Source organism: Solanum stenotomum, chromosome 2, assembly GCF_019186545.1.
Source record: "Solanum stenotomum isolate F172 chromosome 2, ASM1918654v1, whole genome shotgun sequence".
Lineage (NCBI taxonomy): Eukaryota > Viridiplantae > Streptophyta > Magnoliopsida > Solanales > Solanaceae > Solanum > Solanum stenotomum.
The window spans coordinates 6401027-6422261 of NC_064283.1; the positions used below are offsets into that span (position 1 = coordinate 6401027).

General features: G+C 33.9%; 2 protein-coding genes across 8 annotated transcripts; both read left to right on the forward strand.

Moving 5' to 3' along the window:
• The first annotated feature begins 249 nt into the window (after nucleotides 1-249).
• Nucleotides 250-20940, forward strand: LOC125854477 (uncharacterized). Of its 6 annotated transcripts, XM_049534035.1 has the most exons (16): nucleotides 16196-16258; nucleotides 16366-16437; nucleotides 16936-17057; nucleotides 17156-17215; nucleotides 17319-17438; nucleotides 17553-17672; nucleotides 17993-18074; nucleotides 18442-18612; nucleotides 18844-18999; nucleotides 19117-19223; nucleotides 19530-19620; nucleotides 19714-19855; nucleotides 19940-20096; nucleotides 20177-20293; nucleotides 20396-20522; nucleotides 20625-20935. In XM_049534035.1, the coding sequence occupies exons 2-16, from the start codon at nucleotides 16393-16395 to the stop codon at nucleotides 20868-20870; spliced, it is 1863 nt and encodes a 620-aa protein (XP_049389992.1). In that variant the 5' UTR covers nucleotides 16196-16258; nucleotides 16366-16392; the 3' UTR covers nucleotides 20871-20935. The 6 variants fall into 6 exon arrangements, with proteins under 6 accessions (XP_049389991.1, XP_049389994.1, XP_049389992.1 ...); XM_049534034.1 differs by lacking the exons at nucleotides 16196-16258; nucleotides 16366-16437; nucleotides 16936-17057; nucleotides 17156-17215; nucleotides 17319-17438 and adding exons at nucleotides 250-354; nucleotides 504-625; nucleotides 944-994; nucleotides 1105-1224 and having other exon boundaries at nucleotides 17933-18074; nucleotides 20625-20940; XM_049534037.1 differs by lacking the exons at nucleotides 16196-16258; nucleotides 16366-16437; nucleotides 16936-17057; ... (11 more) ...; nucleotides 20396-20522; nucleotides 20625-20935 and adding exons at nucleotides 250-354; nucleotides 504-625; nucleotides 944-994; ... (10 more) ...; nucleotides 4197-4323; nucleotides 5326-5633.
• LOC125854480 (rhamnogalacturonate lyase B-like) lies at nucleotides 8538-14220 on the forward strand. Of its 2 annotated transcripts, XM_049534039.1 has the most exons (15): nucleotides 8538-8582; nucleotides 9517-9638; nucleotides 9988-10038; nucleotides 10136-10255; nucleotides 10367-10486; nucleotides 10908-11049; nucleotides 11461-11631; nucleotides 11755-11910; nucleotides 11993-12099; nucleotides 12189-12279; nucleotides 12551-12692; nucleotides 12782-12938; nucleotides 13074-13190; nucleotides 13327-13453; nucleotides 13817-14220. In XM_049534039.1, exons 1-15 carry the CDS (start codon nucleotides 8541-8543, stop codon nucleotides 14051-14053), a joined length of 1902 nt encoding a protein of 633 aa, XP_049389996.1. In that variant the 5' UTR covers nucleotides 8538-8540; the 3' UTR covers nucleotides 14054-14220. The 2 variants fall into 2 exon arrangements, with proteins under 2 accessions (XP_049389996.1, XP_049389997.1); XM_049534040.1 differs by lacking the exon at nucleotides 8538-8582 and having other exon boundaries at nucleotides 9523-9641; nucleotides 9982-10038.
• Nucleotides 20941-21235: the final 295 nt, after the last annotated feature.

The window sequence follows — 21235 nt, forward strand, 5'->3', positions numbered from 1 at the left end:
AACCTAAGTTTGAAGTCACAAATTTGAAATTGAAATTCTACCATTTATGGAATTTGGAATCAAAATTTCAAATTGAAGTAGATGTTTTGTTAGATATCGTAAGCAAACACAAATTTCATGAATTCTGAAATTCTCAATACTGTCCCACATATTAGTCATGAATTCATGATCAGTTGTTACACGCTACAAAATATGCCTAATTGTACCATACAGTTTCTCTTGTTTTTTTTTTCTTTTCTTTGTCATACTTTTTGGACTTATAATATCTTTGGGAGTAAAGCTTAGCAAGACATTCATAAAACAAGATCAATTATGGCACAAGGAGTACAGCTTCACCTTCAGGACAATCGCCATGTAATCATCTATGTTCTTCTTTCACTTGACTATGTGCCTGTTGACAGAGGCGGAATCAGGATTTGAAACTTACAAATTTTGGATTCTAATCTTTTTAAGTATATATTGGGTTCAAAATTAATAATTAATAGGTACCTAAAATTCTTCAGGTGGTGATGGATAATGGCATTCTCAAAGTGACTATATCAGTACCAGATGGAATTGTAACTGGAATCAGATACAATGGCGTCAACAATTTGCTCGAGGCTCGAAATCCTGAAGAAAACAGAGGGTAATTCCATCTGTCATTTCTTTAGCTCAAGTTTACTATAACCACAGTCGGATCTAGAATTTTGAGTTTAAGGGGTTCTGAATTTTAGAAAAAGAACTTTTACTGGATTCGGAAATATAGAGTTTTGACTTGTGCCTGGAACTAAAACTCTAGCTCTACCCTGACTACAATAAAATAAAATAGCCACTCTAAGTCATATTATGACATACTTGTGAAGAAGAAAAAAGAGATCAATTATTTAAATTCCCCTTTTTATCATGAAAATGAATAACCTAATTTCTCCTTGTGAATGTGAAAATGTGTAATGTTTTTCTCTAGATACTGGGACGTTGTCTGGAGCTCGACAGGAACTACTTCAAAATTTGAAAGGTATCTACCTAGCTATATATGTATATAGACAAAGAATGTCAAACAAAAATATTATTTTGTTAAACCAAAAGTATTTTGAGCAATGAAATTGTGTTACTTATATAATGTAGGCTCAAATGCACAAACTATAAGGTCATTTTGAAAACGAAGGATCAAATAGAGCTGTCCTTCTCAAGGAAATGGGATGTGTCGCTTCAGAACAAACTTATTCCCCTGAACATAGACAAAAGGTTGTTTTTTTCTTGGTTTTCTTTTCGTTCTTTAAATATCTGGTTGCATTTTTTTATTCGTAAATGGATTTGAGATGATACTTGATGACTAACCAAAAGTATGATATTCAGGTTTATAATGCTTAAAGGTTCCTCAGGATTCTATTCTTATGCAATTTATGAACATTTAGAGGGATGGCCTGATTTCCACCTTGATGAGACTAGGATTGCGTTCAAGCTCAGAAAAGACAAGTAAATACTCACTTTCTCTTCATCCAACTTTTTTCTCCAGCAGTAATAACGACTAACAGAGGCAGAATTTTCACTAAGGAGATTTAACATCTATATAATTTGATCTAATAAACACAGTGTGATTTTCCTGCGAGGGAGGTTCAAATGAACCCCTACCACCCTCTAGCTCCACCCCTGGTCATGGACAGGGAAAGCAGGTTTATAGACCTGTTTGCTAATGTTTCCTTGATGGCATATTCTTTCATAGTCATACTTTTGAAATGATACATATACAATATAAGTGATTAATTGTTTGTATACATCAAAGACACATTGTGAATCTCTTATGTATACCTTCATTGGCAACATTTAAGAGGGATGTTCTATGTTCTATTGTCTAATTTTGAACACCGATCGATCAGGTTTCATTATATGGCCATGGCAGATAACAGGCGAAGATATATGCCTTTACCTGATGACAGGTTACCACCTAGAGGACAACGACTTGCTTATCCAGAAGCAGTCCTACTTGTTGATCCTATCGAGTCTGAGTTCAAAGGTGAGGTGCTTATTTTCCTCTGTCATTTATTGAGATATAATTTAATTATGCAATTAAAAGTATGTTCTCTCTAACAACATTAGCTTTAGATGTATCAGAGCATGCAGAGGTCATGAATTCTTATGTCAAACTCTCCACCACCCAAGAAAAAGCAAAAAATATTTCAACATATATGTTTGGCGCATGAAAAAAGAATCAATTCCACAGATGAGGAGGGGGCGTGGAGATATGATCTAATTTAGTAACTAAAAGTGTGCTCTCGGCTTAAGTTTATTACTTCTGCTTACTTGTGCAAAGAAGCAATATTTCTACTTATTCATTTCATAAGGACTCAAGAATTATTAGAATGCTATAGCGAAATGGTTAGTGAGTTTACTCATCCCATGCATACAGGTCGATGATAAATACCAGTACTCGTGTGATAATAAAGACAACAAGATCCACGGCTGGATATCTATGGATCCACCTGTGGGATTCTGGCAAATTACACCGAGTGATGAATTTCGATCTGGTGGACCTGTCAAACAGAGCCTTACATCCCATGTCGGTCCAACTAATCTAGCTGTAAGATCTTTCTTCTAACTCATTACTATTACAATGAACATTTTCAACAAGATGAATAAATTCACAACAATAGAATACTTTTCCGTGTTTTATACATTAAGTCATTAAAAGTAAAAAATTTGTGATATTCTCAGACATTTCTAAGTCCTCATTACGCTGGGGCTGATCTAATACCAAAGTTTGCACAAGGTGAAGCCTGGAAGAAAGTTTTTGGCCCCGTGTTTTTATATGTTAATTCTGTTAAGAAAGGAGAAGATCCTGTTGCTCTATGGGATGATGCCAAGATACAGGTTTAGCAGTGAAAGGATCTGAAATTTACTCCAACTTTTGTGTGTTAATGAATCAAGTACTTATATCGGATACTGATGCAGATGCAGCATGAAGTTCAAAGTTGGCCTTACAGTTTTCCAGCCTCAAAAGATTTTCCATCAGCAAATCAAAGGGGCAATGTTAGTGGTAGACTTTTGGTTCAAGACAAGTAAGGACATACTAACACTTCTCCTCTTGAAAAGTGTATTCAAATAAAAGTTAATATGATTTTCTAAAGAATTTTAACTACTTTTGATAGGTACACGAGTGATGGTCGTATACCTGCAAATGGCGCGTATGTTGGGCTTGCTCGACCAGGAGAAGCTGGTTCCTGGCAAAGAGAATGCAAGGTCATTTTTGTTAACCTAATTATTTATCAATAAATTAAACATGTTCACAAAATGCTTGCATCAAAACAAGCAAGAGGACTTCCTGTATAGTGCTCCCGGATAATGTTTTCTGTTTCAGGGCTACCAATTTTGGGCTAAATCAGACAACAATGGATACTTTTCTATAAACAATATACGTTGCGGTGACTACAATCTTTATGCATGGGTCCCTGGATTCATTGGGGACTATGTATATGGGACTCCCATTTCCATAACTTCAGGTCTCAACTCCACGTTTATTATTCAGTTCAATTCCTATTCTTCAAACAAAAACTCTGAATCTCATGAATCGTGTGATACATGCAAAAAGGTTGTAAAATTAATGTGCACGAAATCGTATATCAGCCTCCAAGAGATGGCCCTACATTATGGGAAATAGGCATTCCTGATCGTAGTGCTGCAGAATATTTTGTTCCTGAACCCAACCCGAAATTTATCAACAAGGTTTTCGTCAATCATCCTGACAGGTTATCAACTTACCTTTATGTATTGGCCTTACTATTTGTTTCCTCTAGAGTAGAATACGGAATGATAAATTAAGTCCACGTAGTTAATACAATTCTGTTTTTTTCTCAAATGTCATCACATCTATCCAAAAATGTCATGTGGCATTGAGAATAACATCTTCATTATTGTCTTTAAGCAGGTTTAGGCAATATGGATTGTGGGATAGGTACTCCGAGTTATATCCAACGGATGACCTTGTGTATGTAATTGGAAAAAGTGATTATAGAAAAGACTGGTTTTTTGCTCAGGTTCCAAGGTAATCTACAATCAGCAACCTGATAAGTTGAAGACTGAAATATTATGTTAAATTCCTCGTTTCTTTTCCAACATTTATCCGTATCATTTAGTACTTCACAATCAAATTACAATGTTTCAAAAGAGTGTGATCATATAAATTGGGAAGCAGAACTAAGCAGAAACCATCTTTTGTGTAGGAGAAAAGAGGATGGCACGTATCAAGGAACGACATGGCAAATCAGATTTAAACTTGATTCAGTCAATCAAGGAGGAACATATAAATTGCGCATTGCAATTGCATCTGCAACTTTAGCTGAAGTGCAGGTACACATTTGGTTTCAAAATATTACTCAAATTTGATCAGAGTTGCACTTCTACAACCAGAAACAGTCTTTGATTAATGTATAAAAATCACTGTTGGCAAATAACTAACTTTTGACTAATTGAAATTGCATAATTTGTACTCAAGTACTACTCCCTCTGTTCCTTTTTATGTCTTAGTTTGACTAGACACAAAGTTTAACAAAATTAATTAAGGAAGACTTTTGACTATTGTGATCTTAAACATGTCATGTGGGATGTTGGAGTTAAAGAGTTACTAAATATAGAAAGTGACATTCTTTTTGCAACAAACTAAACATGAAAGTANATCAAATTACAATGTTTCAAAAGAGTGTGATCATATAAATTGGGAAGCAGAACTAAGCAGAAACCATCTTTTGTGTAGGAGAAAAGAGGATGGCACGTATCAAGGAACGACATGGCAAATCAGATTTAAACTTGATTCAGTCAATCAAGGAGGAACATATAAATTGCGCATTGCAATTGCATCTGCAACTTTAGCTGAAGTGCAGGTACACATTTGGTTTCAATATATTACTCAAATTTGATCAGAATTGCACTTCTATAACCAGAAACAGTCTTTGATTAGTGTATAAAAATCACTATTGGCAAATAACTAACTTTTGACTAAGTGAAATTGCATAATTTGTTCTCAATTACTCCCTCCGTTCCATCTTATGTCTTAGTTTGACTAGACACAGTTTAACAAAATTAATTAAGGAAAACTTTTGACTATTGTGATCTTGAAGTAAATCTGTGTAACGTACCAAAATATACTTGAATCTTGTAATCTTAAACATGTCATGTGGGATTGGATTTAAAGAGTTACTGAATATAGAAAGTGACATTCTTTTTGCAACAAACTAAACATGAAAGTACGACACATGAATTGAAACGAATGAAGTATCTAATACTTTCTAAATGACCGAAAACAGAATCAGAGTTCAAGCCAGAAAGTTCCTTACTATATTCTTGTACTTGCAGGTTCGTGTGAATAATCCTAGCACAAACCGACCTCTATTTACAACCGGATTGTTTGGAAGAGATAACTCAATTGCTAGGCATGGCATTCATGGATTATATTGGCTGTTCAATATAGACATACAGGGAAATCTTCTAGTGCAAGGGGACAACACCATTTACTTAGGCCAACCAAGACATCAAAGTCCTTTCCAGGGGATTATGTATGACTATATTCGTCTTGAAGCTCCACCAAACTAAGAAATGTTTCAGATTATTATAATTCTAAGTAAGTAAATTGTTTATGTGTTTGATTTGTATTACCTGTTTATCATTAAAAAAAGCAATAAAATTCCACATTGTAATGAATTACTTGCAAATGCAAAGGATATTGTTATGATCCTACTGCGAGGTATGAGATAACAATAGAGGATTCAAACAACCATGAAGTTTGCGGAATAAAAGATAGAGGATAAGACTTCTAACGATCTTTTAAGATACATAGATTATCCAAAATTTCCATAGCTACAGCCTACAGGAGCTAATAGAAAGAGAGGGATACTCGACTCTTTTCCGAGAAAACCATGGGAGTCCACGTTTGTCTGGGCCGCAAACCAATTCATATATATGTGGTTAAACATGACTTGTCTTTTCATGCTCGAGCTTCCTTTCCTCAGAGTTGGGATCCCACAACCTCCCTTCTATGAAACTCACTTTGTTAGATTGTTCGAAGCAGATTGATTAGGCCGTGCAAGCATCAGAACATGCATTCTCGCGATCTACAGAGTCCTTAATGGCAAGCTGATGTGGGGCTTATATAGCCTTGGCTCTCCCACCTTAATAGCTAGCTTTTGGATTGTGTCTTTCTACTTATACAGTTGAAAATTTCGAGAAAACTATCTCACTATGATAGGTGCTATTATACAAATTGTACCATTTGCGCCACTAGATTCCGCTCATGCCGCCAGATATGAGTCAGATTGTCTAAAAGTAGTGTATTTTTGAAGAATTCGATATTGGATAACAATTAACAAGTCAGTAGAAATTGGAAACAGAGTCGCTTGGAGATTGATTATTTTGCAATTCTATACAAAAATCATTTGGACTATTTGCTCTACTTGCCCTTCTAGTAACGCATATATTCTTGAATATTTTTTTTGAATTGAATTTAAGATTTAAAGGCATACTAAACATCACAATATCACATGCAATTCTTTGCGACCTTAATTGTTCTCAACTTTACAATTTTGTTTTAGTTTAATCTATTACTCCATCCGTTTAAAATAGGTGTTATTTTGGCAAAACTCTCGTTCATTAAGAAATCAATAAATACATTATGTAATTTAGTAAGAAGATGGAGTATAAATGTCTCTCAAGAAGAATCTTTTTCTTTAGAAAAAATGGAAAACTAGAGATACTTGCAAGAACGTCTACAAATACTTAACCCGAAAAGTTACTTGGGCTGAAATGAGTTAAAATACGGGTCATAATAACTCAACCCGTCAAATTTTTAATAAGTTTTAATTGCTTTATTTATTTGTTTTTTTTATATAATTTATAGTGCCCTAATAAAACTACTTTTTTTTTTAATTATGTTTTTAAATCTTTTTTTTACCCCTTCCCAGGATCTCTCACTTTTTTTGCTCTCTTGGTAACTCGAACCCACAACCTTAAGGTGGAGGTAGGTGTTTACCATCTAAGCAACTCTCTCTTGTTTTTTTTATTATTATTATAGTTGCATATAACATATCAATTCTTTTTTTTTTAAAAAAAAAAAGTAAATTTGAAAAAAAATTAATAAGATTTTTCATTGATCAATTTGATCTACATATCAACCTATTTTTTTTGTGAATTTAAATGAATTGAGCTAATAAATAAGCAGGTCAATAATCTACCCAACTTAAATAGGTTGTATTTTCACGGTTTAATTTTGTCACATCTTTTTTAAAAAATAATAAAAATAAAAATATAGAAGTAGGGAAAGGGAAAATGTGGATGGGGTTATAAAGTGGAATCGAACTCTCACCAATAAGGTGAAAGTTTATGTGGCAAACCAACTAAAATTTAGTTTCTCGTTATTCTCTTGGAATTCAACTCCAAACCTTATCGGATACTATTTACATACAACTACGTTACATTATCTGACGGTGTATATATCTTGAGCATATTAAATTTTGCCACCTAGTATAAAATGCATAAATTTCTTGTAGAGATAATTTAACCAAGTGGTGAAATACGGTATGAATTGAAAATCCAGTTAATTTCACTACATCCAAAATGATCTTTAGCGGTAATTAATTAACGACAATAGCTCAATTGTCGCTAAATATGTATTTTTAGTGGCAATTAGCACTCTTTATATATGTTCCTAAAGCCTTTAGCGACATTGAATCTAATGACACTTAACTAATGTTGGTGAAAACTTTAGCCTTCTTTAATAATTTGTCTATTAATTGCCGCTAAAATATGTTTTTGTTGTAGTGTTTAGACATCATAATGGTTGTTTTGTACGCTTCTCTAGAGTCGAACAAAAATAACATCTAATACTTTATACATGTTGTTAGCCATTTTGAGATGGACTTGTAATATACAATAAGTCTATCTATTTTGGGATCAATGGAGCTTGGGATAAGACACAAGCGTCGCAGTAATCTCCTTAGGATGAATTTAAGATATTTGAGCATGTAGCACTTCAATCCATGACACGTATTGTTTGTGTCGATCTAATAGACTTTATGGATTTATTCCTTTAGCTACGTCATTATTGAGTTAAAAAACGTATATAATATGTGAAGTTGTATTATATCTTGTAAAACTTTTCACTTTTTCCCTACAATCATGTGATATTGTCTGAGATGTCAATGTGCACCTCTTCATCAGAAACTTGTCAAATTTTATCTTTTATAACCTGACTATTTACCCCTATTAATTGAGAATAGCAATTGAATTTGTTGATGTCTAACTATACTAAACTAGTGATATTCAATTTGGAAACAGCAACTGAATTTTGCCTTCTTGTTTTAAAAAACAAAAATTCAACAAAAGTACTTAGTGATTAAAAACGGGTGTATATTAATACCTTACATGCTTGCACTTTGCTAAACTACAAGAAGATGTAAACAATCTCTCTCTCTCTCTCTTTTTATTTATTTTTTGTGTCATACTTTTTGGACTTATCATATCTTAAGAAATTTCATTTATGCAGTAGATAAGAAGACATTCATAAAACAAGATCAATTATGGCACAAGGAGTACAGCTTCACCTTCAGGACGATCGCCATGTAATCATTTATTCATAAATTAGGTGTTTGGCCATGATATTTTTCACTTTTTTTTTAAGAGTTCACGTTTGACCATAAAATTACTAATTAAGTTGAATTCCAAAATTTTCAAGATTTTGGAAAACAACAAAAAAGGTATTTTCATTTTTTTTCCACTTCAAATTACTCACGAAAAGTTAAAAATGATTTCAATTTGTATTCATGGTCAAACACATTAATCCCTCTATTCTATTTTATGTGACATCCTTTGACTTGGCATGGCATTTAAGAAAAGAAATGAAGACTTTTAAAATTTGTGGTCTAAAACAATCCTTAGATATTTATGTGGATGCAAATCATTTCATTAAGGGTAGGTGATAATTTTAAAATTAAATTATTTCTAATTATATTAAGCTACAGTTGTTCTAGAATTGACTAAAAAGAATGAGTGTCACATGAATAGGAAGGAGGGAGCACTTGTTTTGTAGAATATATGTTTTTCTTTCATTTGACTATATGTGCTTAACAGATTACAGAGCTAAGATTTGAAGCTTATGAATTTTGTATTTTAATCAGAAGTATATATTGGGTTCTAAATTAATAATTTGTAGATTTTCAAATTATTTTAAAGATAAATACAGAATTCGGACCAAAGCATATTACTTGTACTTGAAAAAGAAAGTTAATCTCTAGATTAATGTGTTCATGGTATAGGATCAAAGCCGTTTTTTCCTTAATCAGTACAGAGCATGTAGCTTAAAATGTAGCCATTTGTTCTTTTATAATGAAGTATAGTTAAGTTCTGTTGAAGTGCTGCGCATAGAAATACGCCTCGTAGTGCACGATCTGGATTTAGTCGGGCTTTAATGTGAGTACTAGACAACAAGTGGGAAACCCAAAAAAAAAAAAAGTATAGTTAAGTTGTACTAGTTAATAGGTATTTAAAAAATTTCAGGTGGTGATGGACAATGGTATTCTCCAAGTGACATTATCAGTACCAGATGGCATTGTAACCGGAATCAGATACAATGGCGTCGACAATTTTCTTGAGGTTCTTAATGATGAAACAGACAGAGGGTAACTTCATCTGCCATTTCTTTAGCTCAAGTTCACTATAATCACAGTCGGATCCAGAATTTTGAGTTTAACGATTTTGAATTATAGAAATTAAAAACGTTTACTGGATTGTGAATAAATATGTATTCATATTAAGTGTATTTATCAAATGAACATATAAACTTTTGACTTGTTCCTGCAACTAGAACTCTAGCTCTGCCCTGACTGTAATGAAATAAAATAGCCACTATAAGTCACATATTTATGAAGAAGAAAAAGGAATCAGATACTTAAAAAATCCTTTTTTTCATGAAAATGAATCAACTAATTTCTATTTGTGAATATGAAAATGTGTAATGTTTTTCTCTAGATACTGGGACGTTGTCTGGAGCTCGACAGGAACTACAGGAAAATTTGACAGGTATATATAAAAATAGACAAAGAACCACAAACAAAAAACTATTTTGTCAAACCAAAAGTGTTATGAGCAATAAAACTGTGTCACTTATATAATGTAGCCTCATATGCACAACCTATAATGTCATATTGCAAACAAATGATCAAATAGAGCTGTCCTTCTCAAGGGAATGGGACGTGTCGCTTCAGAACAAACTTATTCCTCTGAACATAGACAAGAGGTTTTTTTTATCCGTTTTCTTTTCATTCTTTAAATATCTCTGGATGTACTTTTTGATTAGTAGATGGATTTGAGATGATACTTGATGACTAACCAGAAGTATGATATTCAGGTTTATAATGCTTAAAGGTTCCTCAGGATTCTATTCTTATGCAATTTATGAACATTTAAAGGGATGGCCTGGTTTCAACCTTGACGAGAATAGGATTGCATTTAAGCTCAGAAAAGACAAGTAAATACTCACTTTCTCTTCATCCATCTATTTTTATCCAGTTGTTGTAACGACTGGTGAAGGGCATGATTTTCACCAAGGACCGGGATTCAACATCTATATATATAATTTAATCTTATATATACGGTGTGGTTTGCCTGAGAAGGAGGTTCAAATGAACCCCCTACCACCCTCTAGGCTCTAGCTCCGCCCCTGGTCATGACAAGGAATGTATGTCTATATACCTATTTGCTAACATTTTCGTGATGGCATATTCTTTTATAGTCATACTTATGAAATGATAAAAAAATATACAAAATAAACGATTAATTGTTTGTATACAGTATACATCAAAGACACATTGTGAATCTCTTATGTATATCTTCATTGGCAACATTAAGAGGGATGTTCTATTGCCTAATCTTGAACACCGGTCGACCAGGTTTCATTACATGGCCGTGGCAGATAACAAGCAGAGATATATGCCTTCACCTGATGACAGGTTACCACATAGAGGAAAACCACTTGCTTATCCAGAAGCAGTCCTACTTGTCAATCCCATCGAGCCTGAGTTCAAAGGCGAGGTGACTATTTTCTTATGGCATTTATTGAGATATAATTCAATTATGTAATTAAAAGTATGTTCTCTCTAACAACGTTAGCTTTAGATCGGATGGTTACATGCTTCGACATGTATCAGAGCATGCAGAGGTCATAAATTCTTATGTCAAACTCTCCACCACCCATGAACAAGAAAAAAATATTTTAACATATTGTTTGGCGCATGAAAAAAGAATCAGCTCCACAGATGAAGAGGGGTGTTGAGATATGATCTAATTAAGTAACTAAAAGTGTGCTTGCGCGGCATAAGTTTGTTACTTCTCTTTACTTGTGCGAAGAAGCAATATTTCTAGTTGTCAATTTCATAAAGACTCAAAACTTATTAGACTGCTATCGCGCAATGGTTTGTGCTTTGAATCATCCCGTGCATACAGGTCGATGATAAATACCAGTACTCGTGTGAAAATAAAGACAACAAGGTCCACGGCTGGATATCTATGAATCCACCTGTGGGATTCTGGCAAATTACTCCGAGTGATGAATTCCGATCTGGTGGACCTGTCAAACAGAACCTTACATCCCATGTTGGTCCAACTACTCTAGCTGTAAGAGCTTTCTTCTAACTCATTACTTTTACCATGAACATTTTCAACAAGATGAATAAATTCACAACAATAGGATACTTTTCCGCGGTTATACATTTAAAAGGTGAAATGTGATATTCTCAGATGTTTATAAGCTCTCATTACGCTGGGGATGATCTAATACCAAAGTTTGCTCAAGGCGAAGCCTGGAAGAAAGTTTTTGGCCCCGTGTTTATATACGTTAATTCTGTTAAGCAGGGAGGACATCCTATTGCTCTATGGCATGATGCCAAGATACAGGTTTAGCAGTGAAAGGGTTTGAAATTTACTCCGGATTTTGTTGTGCATGATGTCAAAGTACTTATATCGGCTACTGATGCAGATGCAACATGAAGTTCAAAGCTGGCCTTACAGTTTTCCAGCATCAGAAGATTTTTCATCAGCAAATCAAAGAGGCAATGTTAGTGGTAGACTTTTGGTACAAGACAAGTAAGGACATAACACAGTTTTTCTTGAAAATATGTATTCAAACAAAAAGTTAATATGATTTTCTATGGATTTTTAACTACTTTTGATAGGTACAAGAATCAAGGTCATATACCAGCAAATGGCGCTTATGTTGGGCTTGCTCAACCAGGAGAAGCTGGTTCATGGCAAAGAGAATGCAAGGTCTTTTTTCTATGCTAAATATCTATCAACAAATCAAACATGTTCCCAAATGTTTGCAAAAAACAAGCAAGATGACTTCTAGCATATTGGTCCTGAATGATGATGATGATTGTAGATCTAGATGTGAACTTGATATTACGATCCAATGACAAGCTGAGAAATCCCCTCCTAAAGTTGAATGCTCTGTTTGACATTGCATTTCGGTATAAATGATTTACTTAACTCAAAAATTTGAAAGGTAAAACTGAAGTCTTAGTGTTTTCTGTTTCAGGGCTACCAATTTTGGGCTAAAACAGACAACAATGGAAACTTCTCAATAAAAAATATATGTCGCGGTCACTACAATCTTTATGCATGGGTCCCTGGATTCATTGGGGACTATGTATATAAGAAACTCATTTCTGTAACTCCAGGTCTTGACTCCACGTTTATCATTCAATTCAACTCCTATTCTTCAAACAAAAACTCTGAATCTCTTGGATCGCGTGATACATGCAAACAGGTAGTAGAATTAATGTGCACGATATCGTATATCAGCCTCCAAGAAATGGCCCCACATTATGGGAAATAGGGATTCCTGATCGTACTGCTGCAGAGTTTTTTGTTCCTGACCCTAACCCGAAATTCATCAACAAGCTTTTCATCAATCATCCTGACAGGTTATTAACCTACCTTTATGTATTGGCCTTATTTTTTATTTCCTCTAGAGTTGAACACAGAATGATAAATTAACTCCACATAGTTAATACAATTCCGTTCTCTTTCTCTAATGTCATCACATCTTTAATTGGCAGGTTTAGGCAATACGGATTGTGGGATAGGTGCTCCGAGTTACATCCAACCGATGACCTTGAGTATGTAATTGGAAAAAGTGACTATAGAAAAGACTGGTTTTTTGTTCAGGTTCCAAGGTAATCTAATCAGCAATCTGATGAGTTGAAAACTGAAATGCTATATTAAATTCCTCGTTTCAAATTACAATGTTTCAAAAAAGTGTGATCATATAAATTGGGAAGCAGAACTAAGCAGAAACCATCTTATGTGTAGGAGTAACAATGATGGCACATATCAAGGAACGACATGGAGAATCATATTCAAACTTGATTCAGTCAATCAAAGCAGAATGTATAAATTGCGCATTGCAATTGCTTCTGCATCTTTAGCTGAAGTGCAGGTACACTGATCCCTATTTATGTAAACTGCAATTTGCAATTTGTAGTCAATTACTCCCTCCATTTCATTACGTGTTTTAGTTTGATTGGACATAAAGTTTAACAAAAGTTATTTAGGAAGACTTTTGACTCTTATGATCTTAAGGTAAATATGTGTGTAAAGTACATCTTGTGGTCTTAAACATGTCACTTGGGATGTTGAAGTTAAAGAATTACCAAGTATAGAAAGAAACATTCTTTCTGCAACAAGCTTAAAAGGAAAGCATGTACGAGTTACGACTGAAGTATCTAATACTTTCTAAATGACCGAAAACAGAATCAAAGTTCACACCAGAAAGTCCCTTACTAAATTCTTGTATTTGCAGGTTCGAGTGAATAATCCGAGCACAAACCAGCCTCTATTTACAACCGGATTGATTGGAAATGACAGCTCAATTGCTAGGCATGGAATTCATGGATTATACTGGCTGCACAATATAGACATACATGGGAATCTGCTAGTGACAGGGGACAACACCATATACTTAGGCCAACCAAGACGCCAAAGTCCTTTCCATGGGATTATGTATGACTATATTCGTCTCGAAGCACCACCAAACTAAGCAAATAATAGTATAATTCTAACACTCTATTTGGTTGTATTGCATATTGTATTATTTTGAATGAATATAATGTTTGAATAGATTGTATCATATTGAAATCAACTCTCACAATATTGAGGATGTAACTAATTACATGTCACACCACAACCAATGATATGTATTGTTTGTTTTGGCCTAACAAACCTTATAAATTTGTCTTTTATGCTACGTTATCATTGAGTTCAAAAATGCATGTAACGTGTAAAGTTGTATCATATCTTGTAAAGTTTTTCACTTTTCTCCTACAATCATGTGATATTGCATTGCCTAAGGTGTCAATGTGCACCCCTTCATCATAAGCTTGTCAGCCTAGAAACTTCTTTAATTCTTATCTTTAACCCGACTGTTTACTCCTAAATTTGTGACTTAGAATAACAATTGAACTTGTTGATGTGGTTCACGGACACAAAATTGAGATGACCAAACAATGGGATTTGTTTTGACCGGCCGGCCACTAAGATGTTCTCAATATTACATCTCCGGGGCCAAGCACATGACTCAAATTTTTCAAGAAAACATTTTTCTTCATACCAAACACACCTTATAGGTCTCGTCCTTCGGGTGACGGGAGCTACGAGCCATGTATGTTGAGATCAATATCATCTTTATAGCCTAACCCATCGGTGGCCCCTTGAAGTTGACACGAATTGAAGTTTCAGTTAGACATCTCAATTGGACGATGTTTATTTTAGACACCTCATGTACGGTACCGCTATATCATTTTGACACTTTTTTTCCAATCAACAAAAATATATGAAGTGTGTGTGTTACACTCGCGAATGACGTGTAAAGTGACAAATTAAACGATGACATTTGTCATTTGTGTCAAAAACAATTCCTAAACAATAAATTTTGAGTAAAAATAAAAAGTAACCAATGAATATTGACATATGGATTTTTGCCCAAATAATTTTTTAAAAAAATTTAGCAAATAAAATTCCCTCACCCACCCCCACAGTCTTCTTCTCTAAACACCCCAGTCCATTTGCAGAAATACCCCCACCCATTTTCCAGAAATATCTGCACACACCCCGTTCTCTTGCCCCCCAAGGCGATTTTCTTCTCCAAATACTTGCAAAAACATATGAGAAACATGCCAACCTACACACTGCTCCTTTATTAGTGTTTTTTCAAAATATCTTTTTGTTTCTTTTTTCCCCTAATTAGCAGATTAACAAAAATAAAAATAAAAATTACTTCTATTTCAACGTGTCATCATTTTTTGATACGGCCAGCTATCAAATCCTAATTTTGACCCATACGCATCATTGCGAGATGTCACATAACATGATTCAATATTCTGCTAATCAAAGCAAACTTTAAATTGGCTTTTTTTTTTTCCATTGGGCAAGTAATTTAACTACTACTCTAAAATTCCCATCAGTGTCCCACATATAAGTAGTGATTTCATGATCAGTTGGCACTTGGCACACTCCCCTTGTCCATTCTTACACGCTAAAAGAAATATATGAGTAATTGTACCAAACTAGTGTTGACGAGTAAGCTAAGTTTTCGATCGAACACGCGATATGAAGTCATGATTTGAGATCATGATTTTAAATCCTAAATAGTCCAAAAAAAAAAATATGATTTGGGATTTTTAATCATGATTTTTTAAAAAAAATAAATGTAAAACTTGACCATGTGTTCAAATGTTGTAAAAAAAAAAAAACTCATACTTCGCCCGAAGAGATTGTTCGTATCATCTGATAGGATTATTTTTAAGAATAACTAGTTATCACTGCTATTGACTAGTAAATCTTTATAAAATTATGTGTATTTGAAAGTTTGTAATCACAAATATTTATTTATAAGAGAAACATCGAGAGATGTGATGTATTAATGCAGCGCCTTAGGATATTATGATATATTATTTATGAGTTATGATTTGCTCATTTAGTAAGATTGTATAAGAATTTAGAAATTTTTGATTGTTTTCACAATTTATGGGGTTTTATATTTATGAAGGAAAAAAATACAATTTAAAAGATTCAAATTATTTATCCAAACAAAATTTCAAATCATAATTTCAAATAATGATTTTATATCACATATTCAAACTTTGTTTTCTTTTTACTTAATTATTACCTTTCAAGGGAAGTGTGAATCAAACATATGCATATTAATACCTTACATTATTCTGCTTCTTCCAAACTGCAAGAAGAGGTCAAATAATATTTCTTTCTTTTTTATTCTTTTTTTATGTCATATTTTAGGATTTCAATTTCTTGGGGAATAAAATGAAAATTTTATTATTTTTTTCATTTTTGCAGTATTGAATTAAGAAGAAGCTAAGATTAATGACTGCTCCAGGAGTACAACTACATCTTCCCGATGATCACCATGTAATTTATTCGTCACTATATCATTTTGAAGAAATATTTTTTTCTCATCTATAACTATGTCCGAGTTAATTTCACATATGATCACTAAACTTACTCTTTATAACATTAAGGCCATAAAACTATATTTTTTGTCCAACTATTTGGAACACTAAAGTCACAAAACTAGTTATGTAACAACTACTACCGGAAACAGAGTTTGTTTTTTTTTTTCAAATTTATGCTACAAACATGATTTTCCCACTATATTTTCATCGAACCAGCTCATTGGAAAAATGCAGGTGGAAAATATATTTTCACTGAAATACTGAGAATAGTTACTGGGCATTTTTCTTTCCTCAATCAAAATATCTATGAGAGTAAGCCTGTGAACATTTTCCAGTGAAAAATTTCAATGGAAAAAAGTGATGTTTTTGTACGGAGTAAAGTTACTAAACTATGTTACTTGCACAATAATAAAAAACACTACAAAGTTGGATTTTTTTTGATAAAATTCTTCAGGTGGTGATGGACAATGGCATTCTCCAAGTGACTTTATCAGTACCAGATGGCATTGTAACTGGAATTACATACAATGGCGTCGATAATTTGCTTGAGGTTCTAAATGATGAAACAAACAGAGGGTAAGTAACTCATATTTAACTTCCCTTGTGGAAAATGAATCAAGTAAGTTCTCCTTTTTGATGAATGTAACAATGTGTAAATGTAATGCTTTCTCTAGATATTGGGACGTTGTTTGGAGTTCGACAGGAACTACAGGGACTACTGGAACATTTGAAAGGTCGTACCTCGTATATATAGACAAAGAATCTCAAACAATAAACTTATTTTGTAAAATAAAAAGTGTTTTGAAGAAATAAAATTGTGTCACTTATATAATGTAGGCTCATATGCACAACATATAAGGTCATATTGGAAACAGATGATCAAATAGAGTTGTCCTTCTCAAGGACATGGGATGTGTCGCTTCAGGACGAGATTATTCCCCTGAACATAGACAAAAGGTTGTTTTTTTTTCTTCGTTTTCTTTTCGTTGTTTAAACATCTGGTTGCATTTTTTTGAATAGTAAATGGATTTGAGATGATACTTGATGACTAATTAGATGGATGATGTTCAGGTTTATAATGCTTAAAGGTTCCTCGGGGTTCTATTCTTATGCAATTTATGAACATTTAGAGGGATGGCCTGGTTTCAACCTTGATGAAACTAGGATTGCATTCAAGCTCAGAAAAGACAAGTAAATACTCACTTCGTCTTCATACTCACAGACACATTGTCGATCCCAACTTGTTTGGGACTGAGGCGTAGTTGTTGTATGTTGAGAATACAATTAAATGATTAAAGTGTGCTCTCTTTAACAACTTAAGTTTTTAGATGAGATGGTCACACACTTCATCATTGTATACATCACAGACGCATTGTCAAATCTCTTAATTATATCTTCGTTGACTACAATTGAGAAGGATGCTTAACTGTTTAATCTTGAACGTCGACCAGGTTTCATTACATGGCTATGGCAGATAACAGGCAGAGATACATGCCCTTACCTGATGACAGGTTACCGGATAGAGGGCAACCACTTGCTTATCCAGAAGCAGTCCAACTTGTCAATCCCATCGAGCCTGAGTTCAAAGGCGAGGTACCTTGTTTCTTCTGTCATTTGTAGAGATATATTTTAATCAAGAAATTACAAACATGTTCTCTCTAACGGCATAAGTTTTGGATGAGATGATACACAATTCGACATGGTATTAGAGCATACACTAGTCATGTATTCATATATCAATCTCTCCGTCCAAAAAAAAAATATATTCTAACATGCTTGGCTCATGACAAAAAGAATCAACTCTGCACGAGAGGATGTGGCATTGAGATATAATATAATTAAGTAATTAAAAATGTGCTCTCGGCTTAAGTTTGTTAGTACTTCTTTTTACTCGTTGCAAAGAGGCAATATTGTCCAATTAATCAATTTCATAAGGTTTCTTGATTGATAATGCTATCAGGTTGATGACAAGTATCAGTACTCATGTGAGGACAAAGATCTCAAGGTCCATGGATGGATTTGTTTGGATCCATCACTAGGATTCTGGATAATTATTCCCAGTGACGAATTTCGATCTGGAGGACCCCTTAAACAAAACCTCACATCTCATGTTGGTCCAACTGCTCTTTCTGTAAGTAACATAATCACAAGCCTTTAACACATTTTCTTGTCTTTCTTGATTGTGTCAAGAGATGTTATTTTGCAGGCAGGGGAGGAGCTGGAAACTAATAAATTAGTATTAAGAAATTCGCTAAATATGTACAAAAATTGAATTCAGAACTCAATTACTAACACCTGATATCGTTATTCTAGAATTTAAAATTCATAAAGTTTAAATCCTGACTCTCGCCTCTTTTTGCAGGTGTTTCTCAGTGCTCATTATGCAGGAGAAGATTTGGTTCCAAAGTTTGGACAAGGGGAGCCATGGAAAAAAGTCTTTGGACCAGTTTTTATATATCTGAATTCTGTCACTTCAGGGGAGGATCCTCTTACTCTCTGGGAGGATGCTAAAAAACAGGTATAATTAAGTAAAACAGATTATTTTTTTGTACAAAAAACTGAACATAAATGGGATCTTTGAGATTTTCTTTATTTAAGGTAACATGATTATCTAAGCACTGAATGCAAAAACCAGATGCTGATGGAAGTTCAAAGCTGGCCTTTCAGTTTTCCAGCCTCTGAGGATTTTCCATCATTGTCTCAACGCGGTAATATTAGTGGAAGACTGTTAGTCCTAGACAGGTATTATTCGCTAATTTGCTCTAATGTTATCCAAGGGCAGAGATAGAAGGTTGCCTATGGGTTTGTCAAGCCTAGTAACTTTAGTCCAAACACACTATCTGTATTTAAAATCCATTAAATACGTATAAAAAAACAAAATTCAGAACCCAATTACTAATACTTGATATCGCTATTCTAGAATTTAGGACCTAAAAAGTTCAAATTCTGGCTCCGCCTCTATTGTTGCCATATTTTCATTTTTCTTTTGGAGGATCCATTTACTCTATGGTCATTGGTTCTACTTATATTCTCGTTTGTTTTACTTAGATACTTCAAAGACGATAAGATATCTGCTTCTGGTGCATATGTTGGTTTAGCTCCACCAGGAGAAGCTGGTTCCTGGCAAAGAGAATGCAAGGTGATTCAGGAGAACATAAAAACTCAATCAGTACTCGAAAACTACTTAGAATTTGTTTTCTGTTCAACAATTTCAACCGTTGATGTTAATCAGGACTACCAATTCTGGACAAGAGCAGATGAGGAAGGCAATTACGTCATAAGTAATATACGAGCAGGCGACTATAACTTGTATGCATATGTCCCTGGATTCATTGGAGACTACAAGTACGATATCAAAATCACAATTACCTCAGGTACTAATTTTCCATTTTGGCAAGTAGACCATTATTTCAAACTTTTCGAGATTATGAGCCAAAAATTAACATGTTATAAATCAGGCTGCAGCATTGAGATGGATGATCTCGTCTTTGAACCCCCAAGAAATGGACCTACACTCTGGGAAATTGGCATTCCTGATCGTTCTGCTCGCGAGTTTTACATTCCTGATCCTGATCCAAAATATGTTAACAAACTCTTTATTAATCATCCTGATAGGTTAGCTTTCTCCTCCCTCATAAGTTTAATGTTTTTCTCTTCATCTCACCGTTGATCATCATCATCATCAACGTCCTCAGGTTTAGACAGTATGGGCTATGGGAGAGATACGCCGACTTGTATCCAAATGGGGATATAGTCTTTACAATTGGAGAGAGTGACTACAAAAAAGAATGGTTCTTTGTTCAAGTCACTAGGTAAAAAACAGCTAAATCACTAATTAGACCTAATATTCGATGTCTTCAATGAAATGAAACATGAATTTTCTTCCTTTTTTTCGTGTTTTTTGGGCATGTTAGGAAAACTGATGAGAAGACATATCAAGGAACAACATGGCAAATAAAGTTCAAACTCGACAATGTTGATCAAAATGAAATCTATACACTAAGACTGGCACTTGCATCAGCAGCTCAAGCTGAACTACAGGTACATATAGCACAATGTTAATTTCACATCATTTTTTTTCTTATCACCATTAGAGTATTATCGAGTCAACGATACAAGAAATCATTGAAATGAAACTTGTAGGTTCGTGTCAATGATAATTCAAGCACGAATACTCCTCTATTTTCAAGTGGAGTGATAGGGAAGGATAATGCGATAGCAAGACATGGAATTCATGGACTCTACTGGCTGTTCAATGTGAATTTGCAGGGTACTATACTAATTGAAGGGGAAAATACTATATATTTGACACAAGCAAATGCAACTAGTCCTTTTCAAGGGATCATGTACGATTATATTCGTTTAGAAGGACCTCCTTCCCATGACTAAGACAAATTGTTTGAGAATTCATTGTATAGATATTATATTATTTTTAACTTTTATAAGAGTTTAAGTTATATAGACCAACAAAAGAACAGATTCGCGTAGATTCTCTATGCATGCATTATCGACCCAAATGTTGGCATATAGTATGTACTAATTAATTTCTTTGAATGTTATCAACCAATGTTTATCATTTTCTTCTTCTTCTTTTGAATTTTGTGCATTGTTCCATATCAATTATTTTAAGGATTTTTGGCACATGGTATGTAACTCTCTAACATTCTTTCTTTTTATTTATTTTTTCTCTTCTACAGTATTTTTTTAATAAGGAAAGAGGCTGATTTCAGCTTGGTTAAATTACCCACTAAAAG